The sequence below is a fragment of the Aptenodytes forsteri genome, unplaced genomic scaffold, assembly GCF_000699145.1.
Source record: "Aptenodytes forsteri isolate BGI_AS27 unplaced genomic scaffold, ASM69914v1 Scaffold387, whole genome shotgun sequence".
Classification (NCBI taxonomy): domain Eukaryota; kingdom Metazoa; phylum Chordata; class Aves; order Sphenisciformes; family Spheniscidae; genus Aptenodytes; species Aptenodytes forsteri.
The window spans coordinates 1,560,194-1,569,053 of NW_008795368.1; the positions used below are offsets into that span (position 1 = coordinate 1,560,194).

The window sequence follows — 8,860 nt, forward strand, 5'->3', positions numbered from 1 at the left end:
ACCACTCTTTCTGTAAAGAAATTTTTCCTCGTGTCCCATCTAAACCTCCCCTGGCGCAACTTGAGGCCATTTCCTCTCGTCCTATCGCTTGTTACTTGGGAGAAGAGACCGACACCCACCTCGCTACAACCTCCTTTCAGGTAGTTGTAGAGAGCGGTAAGGTCTCCCCTCAGCCTCCTTTTCTTTAGACTAAACAAACGCAGTTCCCTCATCCACTCCATATCGTAAGACTTGTGCTCTAAACCCTTCACCAGCTTCATTGCCCTTCTTTGGACATGTTCCAGCACCTCAATGTCTTTCTTGTAGTGAGGGGCCCAAAACTGAACACAGTATTTGAGGTGCAGCCTCACCAGTGCCGAGTACAGGGGCACGATCACTTCCCTACTCCTGCTGGCCACACTATTTCTGATACAGGCCAGGATGCCATTGGCCTTCTTGGCCACCTGGGCACACTGCCGGCTCATGTTCAGCTGGCTGTCAGCCAGCACCCCCAGGTCCTTTTCTGCCGGGCAGCTTTCCAGCCACTCCTCCCAAAGCCTGTAGCGTTGCGTGTGGTTGTTGTGACCCAAGTGCAGGACCTGCTACTTAGCCTTCAGTTGTCTTCATCCTACAGCACTGAGTAATCTTTCTTAGGATGAAAAGCTTAAATCACCAAGCATTTCTGAGAAATGAGACCTCTCTGATATCTCACTATTATGTTAGGAGCTGATGTATAAGGTGGAAAGATAATTTTGAAATGCTGGAATCAGCTGATGTTGCTGAGATACGCTGCGATATCACACACAGAGGTGGAGTTTACTCAGGTATGATGTGTTCTCCTCAGTGTATTGCATTTGTGCGTTTCAAAACATGGTTAGAAAAGACGCAGATAATCTGGCCCAAGTCATAATTTGCCAAGTTAGTGGTATTTAGTTGATTCCTGCTTTGTTTTAAGGTGCTTTTGTATTATAAACATCACACTTCTCACTGTATTTTTGTTCTTGATTTCAGTCTTATTAGGAACAAGTGGTTCTTTGTCTTACAAGATCACAGAACAGGAAAGTCTTTCATGTTGCAAGCTCTACATAAAGAAAGAATTGTATTTTCCCCCCAAGCATATTTAAGAATAAAACAACATCATAGTAGTGCTATACTGATCTGCTTTGGTAAAGTTCAGTTGATAACTTCAATCTGGGCAGTAGTTTTTTTCCTTGGTTTGATAGCTCCTTATGGTTAACATTGTGTATGATAGAGAGATGTGGAGAAAGTCAGAGAAGATGACAAATGGGAATAAGGAGGAGAGGATTTAACACAAAAAAGAAAAAAGAAAAAAACTGAGCTACTAAAAGCTTCTTGTAAGCTGTATTCTTATAGGTAGTGACCAAGTGAATGAATTGCCAGTGGTGCTTGAAACCAGATACAACAGTACATACTGGTGGAATACTTAAGCAATAGATTATGGATCTTGAATTGGAAAATCTATTATGGTACACTGCTTCTCTAGTTAGCCAGGTGATACAAGCCTTTGTTAAGTAGAAAGCTCTGGAAGATATTACTAATAAATGGCATCATGTTTCAGAATATGAACAGATCACTGTTAAATCCTGCAATTATCTTAAACAGTAACTGTCCTTATTCGTATTCATGTCTGAACAAAATTAAAATTCTATTTACTTCCTATTGATCCCTAAAATTCCATGTGTGTTTACGGCAAGTAGTGCAGCATAAAACCAAATAAGCAGAACGCTGCACCACAGAATATAGTTAACTTCTTTTTCCTAAAGGTTATTATGCTGATTTTGGGTGGGGTAGAGTTAATTTTCTTCACAGTAGCTAGTACAGGGCTCTGTTTTGATTTGTGCTGAAAACAGTGTTGATAACACAGGGATGTTTTGGTTATTGCTGAGCAGTGCTTACACAGAGTCAAGGCCTTTTCTGTTCCTCACACTGTCCTGCCAGCGAGTAGGCTGGGGGTGTGCAAGAAGTTGGGAGGGGACGCAGCCAGGACAGCTGACCCCAACTGACCCGAAGAGATATTCCATACCATATGACGTCATGTTCAGTATATAAAGCTGGGGAAGAAGAAGGAAGGGGGGGACATTCGCAGTGATGGTGTTTGACTTCCCAAGTAACCGTTACACGTGATGGAGCCCTGCTTTCCTGGAGATGGCTGAACACCTGCCTGCCCATGGGAAGGAGTGAATGAATTCCTTGTTTTGCTTTGCTGGCGTGCTCTTATCTCAACTCACAAGTTTTCTCATTTTTACTCTTCTAATTCTCTCCCCCATCCCACTGGGGGTGAGTGAGCGAGCAGCTGTGTGGTGCTTAGTTGCTGGCTGGGGTTAAACCACGACAGTTATAAATATTGCAGGCAGCATATCAGATTTTCAGTTTATCAGTAGCACTTCCTTTAAAACAACTAGATTGGTTCTTACAGAGTTAATGAAAAGATGTTTATTAGAATAGGAAACTGTTTCCCTATAATTGTCTCCTGTTTTCTTAGCCTCCTCCAGGAAATGTGAAAATGCCTAATGTACCCAGTACCCAGCCAGCAATAATGAAACCAACGGAAGAACCAACTGCTTACACACAAATTGCAAAGGTTTGTCTGTAACTTTCAGGCACTAGGTTCCTTTTAATTATAATTATTTACATACACTTCTGGAATAATGTCTTTTATAAATAAGCATTGCTTTCCTAATGATTTATGAAAATCAATACTGCCTTGAAGTAATCGGTTAATGCATGAATTCATGCAATATTATATTAGGTCAACCTTCACCAATAACTGGAGATGCTTTATTATATAAAACAGACTTGGAATATTTATTTTGTGTTTGTATTTTTTATCAATATCTAACAATGCTTGTTTTGTTCAGGAGCATGCCTTGGCCCAGGCAGAACTGCTAAAGCGTCAAGAAGAACTGGAAAGGAAAGCAGCTGAACTAGATCGCAGAGAAAGGGAGATGCAGAGTCTTAATCAGCAGGGTGGTATGCATGAAAAAAATACTTCTTTAAATTGCAGAAATTTCACTTTTTCTTAGAAACTGTTTTAGTTTTACAGTGACATTGTGAAACAGGTCAAAGAGGGGGTTTTATAATCTCTTCAGGAAAAGAAAGTTTTATCTCCTGTGAGACAATGCATATAGTGAATAAAAACTGGCCTGGCCTGTGCAGATTTTCACTGTAAAAATTTTAAATGTGGCCTCTGTTACATGTTACTCTCTGCTATCAGCTGTTTTTATTCTAGGTTAATATCTAAGTAATACTATTGAATATAAATGGAGCATTTTGAGAAGAAGCAAAAGTAACTTCAAAAGTAACACCTCTTTGATTTCTCTCCTGTCAGTATTTATAGCTGTAGGAGAACTTTCCTGTTTTGAAACATTTTCTCGTCTTTTGCTGTGTTACAGACATAATATTCTATGCAAATAGCAGAAAGATCTATTCTATTATTAATCTTTTATTAATTTTTTCATATGACACTTTGGAACCCATAGTGAAGATTGGTATCTCTCATTTTGCCACAAACTGTAAGTGTGCTGTGCAAAAGCATCAGGTTTTGTACAGCGGTTTCACAAATGAGAAGATTTACATCCTCTTAACTGAAGATACTTTGCTAGAAGTAGATATATGGGAATATTCCTTTTCAAAAGGAAGAACTTCAGACTGAAGTTAGGAAAAAAACCAAAACAAAACACTGTGTGCAAGGTTGACTTTGTGTGGTCTTTTCACTTGTATCTAGAATTCTGACTGTTTTATTTCCATATGTGCTGTTTTTTTTGAATATGCAGTGGTACAATTCCAGATTGCTTAATTGCTTAGTAATTCAAATGCTCAGGGAATTTTATAGAAAGAATATTTTCAATTGGAAGGGACCTACAATGATCATCTAGTCCAACTGCCTGACCACTTCAGGGCTGACCAAAACTTAAAGAGTCTTATTAAGGGCATTGTCCAAATGTCTCTTAAACACTGACAGGCTTGGGGCATCAACCACCTCTCTAGGAAGCCTGTTCCAGGGTTTGACCACCCTCTCGGTAAAGAAATGCTTCCTAATGTCCAGTCCAAACCTCCCCTGGTGCAGCTTTGAACCATTCCCACATGTGCTGTCACTGGATACCAGGGAGAAGAGCTCAGCACCTCCCTCTCAACATCCCCTCCTCAGGAAGCTATAGAGACCAGTCATTTGCTAGGATTTGGGAATGGGGAATTGCTATTTTTCTTCTAAGAAAAAGAATCATGGTGTTATTGTCCCTTCATTAAACCATTTTTATTTTCTCAGTATTTGTTCTTTTCAATCTCTCTATTAAATCTCTGTACCTCTTCTCCCAGATAGTGAATTTTTTTTGTTGTTGTTTTTTCATTTCCTTCTCCATGTATTGCCCTTCTTCTAATTTCACTAACTTATATTGATGGTCTGGATTGATTACTTTTCTCTGCCAGGCTTTAGGGACAGTTTTGTTCATCTGTATCTTAGGGAATGTAACTCTGATACTCCATGCATGTTTCAGGATATTTCTAAAATGGGTATTTATTATTAGGTTGCAGTTGTTCACATCAAAGTGCTTGAAGAATCCATGAAGTATCTAAAGGATTCTTTAGGAAGGCTGAACAGAGAAGAGAGAGCTGTTAAAGCTTTAGAGAAGATACTAGGTTTTTTATCAAATGACTGTGTAAAAGATGCTGCAAATCAGGAATTGTATATTGTGACTGAGGAGAAAAATAGTCTTTTCCTTTTGAGTTTTTTTTTCTTTTGCGCACTCATTTGAACTTCTTTGGAAACTTTGGAAAGTTGTCTTCATTGGAGGACAGGGTCTTTTGCAATAGTCTAGCTATTTGCATTCAAGTTAAGATGCTGGCTATACATCTAGGACACTGTTGTCATATGCAATTGACTACAGTGCAAAGATCTTCAAGCTGGTAGGTCAGCTCAGCTCGATGCCTTCGGTCTTCTCTGTTCAGGTCCCGTGCAGCATTGCATTTGAGCTAATTAAAATGTGCTGCTTCCTATTTCAGCTAGTTCATTTGGACATGCCTGAAAATCCCTTCCTGTGCTTGCATGAAGCTAGTTTGGGGGTGTCTGCATGCGTAGTGTAGGCATGCCATTGAAGTTATGTTAATAGGCCTTGAGGTGGTAACTTGTATTGAATGAAGTAACTCTGAGCTAGCTCTTTGCTTATCAGGATACAATCTTGGAATGTGAAGTATCCAAAGTGTATTTAGAAAAAGACCACTCAGTTTTTGGTCTCAAACTGTCTCACCAAGCTGTCTTTCAGTCTTAATAGAAAATTTTGAAACCTGTATCACAGCAGCAGGAAAGCACATGAAATACAATTCTTAAATAATAACTTGAATTTTTATAAGATACCTGAATTTTTCCATAACTCTGTCTTGAAACTATTAGTCCTGAGAGAAATAACCATATATTGCAGAATGAAGATCTGAATTATTATCAGATATTTTTCACATAAGAAATCCCAAGGTAGTTTTTAATATGGATGGGAGTATTACTTGATTACCTTCTGTATGCTCCCTCTGCCAGTCCACTGCTCTAAAAGGCTTGGTAAAAATTTCAGTAGAAGAGGCAGAAAACTTAACAGATATCAGTGCTTTGGACCTGTTTGGGCAGAACTGACAGCCTTCATCTTGTCTCAGTGGGGAAACAAATAAGAAATAATGCAAGTATGTAAGCATTGCAAGTTTTCTGTTCTTATCAGATGAACTGCTAGTAAAGTTATGGTTGAAGATAGAAATTGCAAGCAAAACCTGTCAGAATTTCAAATAAAGGTGCCTTTAGGTTAGTCTCTAGTTCAGCTGCACTTTCGGAACATGATGATTAATGTATCTCTTAGCATTTCAAATTCTGGATGCATGGTAAAGGTTTGTTGCAGTTATTACCTCAGCTGAATCTCTGAGTCTGCGCTTGGTATGACTTGCGTTCGGCAGAACGTATACTCTAGCCTGTGAGCAGCTCAGCATACAGGAAATCAAAGTGTCTGATACTGTGTCCTTTGTGGTGTCATCACTCCGTCACACAACTGTATCAAAATACAGTGATGCTGTAGGGCATCTTCTTGATACAAAACGGTAGTTTAGACCATTTCAATAGCTGCCTTTCTTGAGGCTTTACGGGCTTTTAGGTAAGCTTTGACTTCTATATTGGGAAGCTTCTATAGCTTCCCAACTGTATTGGGAACTTATTCAAAGTGTTAGAGACAGCCTGGTGTTAAAAATACCAGGATTCTAAGAACAAGGAATGCTTTTCAGTCTCCAGTCTTTGTGTTCAACAGAGTATGTGAGTATGGTGGGACTTCAGGGAGAAGTGTATTTAAAAGTCAAGGAACTCTGAGAAATTGTTTTTCTGCCCATATCTGCTTGTTTTGTGAAGAATTCTCTTTTCTCATTACTTTATAGGAACTGTCAGATGCCTGCTTAGTCTTTTACATAGATAAAGTATTGTACTTTCCTTGATCTGTCTGCACTTCATTGTATTTTATTTCTGAAGTTTATTTTCAGTATTGTGTAAGGAACTCCTGGGTTTTGGTAGCCCAAGTTATCCATACGCTTGTGAAACTCATGCATAAAACAATTTGAACAAGTCCAAATGCATATCTCTTTCTAGTATACAGAGATTAAAACTGTATTATAAAGCTCTTCTTTTTTTTTTTTTTTTTCTGTTTTGCAGGTAGAAAAAATAACTGGCCACCTCTTCCTGAGAATTTTCCAGTAGGTCCTTGTTTCTACCAGGACTTTTCTGTAGACATTCCTTTAGAATTCCAGAAGACAGTAAAGATTATGTACTATTTGTGGATGTGTAAGTATTTTTTTTTTAAAAGAAAAAACAGTGCGTATTCAAACTTGATGATACATACCTGCTACTTTGGCTTTTGCAACATCTGTAATGAGAACTGTTTTAAATCCAGAAGTCAAATGTTGAAGTGAAATCTTTATGTTAGCTTCAATTTTAAAAGTATTGAATTATTTCATGGAAACTTCCACAGAAAAAAAGGAGAATGATTATCCTAAGGCAAGTTGGTTCTATTATATTGTAGTTTTCTGGTTTAAGTATCTCTGTTGTTGTAAAATGAGATTTGACCATTTATTAACTTAGAAATAATTTTACTGTTTTTAAAATCAGCTTATATGTTAACAAATATAATTCACAATCAGTGTTAATAGACTTGTAAGTTTAAGAATATAAGTATAATATCCATTTGCTTTAATATACATAGTTTTATATAGTTTAATATAGTTTTTAGTCTATAGTGGAGACAACATCATTTTAGTCTATTTAGAAAAAATAGCGTAAATTAGCTGAAGAATCAGTCCATGTTAAAACTATCCTTTGTACACCAAGAATGCTCTACACCATCTTTGTGGGGTTAATTTTGCCCTCATTCAGGTGCTGTGTTTTGACTGGAGAAATGCTGGATGAACCAAATGTACAAATGCCACAACATTTGTTTCTTCTGTCTTGTCCAATGTGATGAGAGCCTAATAATTACTCTGAGACTGAGGAAATTCCAAAGATTTAGGTGCTTTGATGCCTTTAATATATTTTTAGCATACTAAAGGAATGTGAATTTCAGAACTTTTCTGTATTTTTTCACGGCTTCAGATTTAGTTAGCAAATCTCCGTAATTTTACCTGTTAATCTGGTAATCTTATTACTGTGATTGAACCACGTAATTGAAACACATAAAATGAGCAGTCAGCGTTGAATCAAGTGAATTCCACTTCATCATAATCCACAGCTTTCTATATTCGTTGCTGGGTCATTAATCTTCAAATAAGCAACTAAGTCCACTGTAGAATGTGTGACTAGTCACTCTCATAAATCTGACAGACATTTGAGATTTATATGAAATCTAAGATCAAGTACTCCAAAATTTTAGGAAAGTTACTAATTCTGGCCATTTGCAGGACTGAGTTCTGAAAGTGCCGTATGTTTCAAACAGAAGGTGAAGTTGGGCAGTGAGAATTGGAATATTAATACTGTTTTTCTTTTTCCTTCTTACAGCAATAAATAAAGGAAGCAACAACGTTACAGTATTTCAAAATATATAGGAGTTGTGGTTTTACACTAACATGACAGATTTTCTTCCAGGTAGACTGAGATTTTAACTGAGTCCTCTTGCTCTTTACCTTCTTTAGCTGTAGTACTCTCTGACTTAGGGATTACTCAGGAAGGAAGGAAAAGGGTATAATAAAGGAAAAGAAGGACAAAATCTATTTCGGGCTAAAAAAAAAAAAAGATTGAGTACAGAACTCCGTGCCTTAGGGCTGGCGGTAGAATCAATCCTTGTGACTCTTCTTTCCCAGGATTGTATCTACATGGGTTGGCTCATTTTTCATTAGAGTGGCTGTGCTTCCACAGTGGAGGCACTTATTACCATAGCAAACCAGCCTGCTTCTGCTTGCTGCTCTACCCTACATTTTATTTCTTCTTCTAGAACTTCCTAGGTCTTGTAAGGCCTAGGGGTTCTGTGCACGTAATTACATTTGGATAAATCTAGTACCACGTGCTCAGCACTTTGTAAAGTAGGTTAGTTTTCCTCTTCCTTTTTAGCAGCCCTAGGAACAAACCTTTTGGTTTCAGTTTTCTGTGTGTTTCCATGGCTAGTAGCAATTTTTATATCTTTAATCTTAGTCTTTATGTATCTGAGGAAACTTTTTTACCTGTTTCAGATCTATATGCTCTTTATCTCATGAGAAAACAAGTCTGTTTGTATCCCTATTCTGTGAATTCATCCATCTTTTCTCTATTTGTATCAGAAGTCAGAGTTTTCCGATTCCTTGATGTGGTTTTATCTTTACACATTTTTTTGTTCTTTTTCCTTGGGAAAATTTTCCTTGGTGTTTTTTTTTTTTTTTTTTT

General features: G+C 37.6%; 1 protein-coding gene across 1 annotated transcript in view; it reads left to right on the plus strand.

The window, feature by feature from the left end:
- SCAMP1 (secretory carrier membrane protein 1) overlaps positions 1-8,860 on the plus strand; it is a 35,499-nt gene that overhangs the window by 12,209 nt on the left and 14,430 nt on the right. Inside the window, exons 2-4 of the mRNA XM_009280301.2 lie at positions 2,483-2,581; positions 2,859-2,970; positions 6,668-6,796. Of these exons, the coding sequence (XP_009278576.1) occupies positions 2,504-2,581; positions 2,859-2,970; positions 6,668-6,796 (319 nt within the window). The 5' untranslated portion in view covers positions 2,483-2,503. The remainder of the gene's footprint in view (positions 1-2,482; positions 2,582-2,858; positions 2,971-6,667; positions 6,797-8,860) is intronic.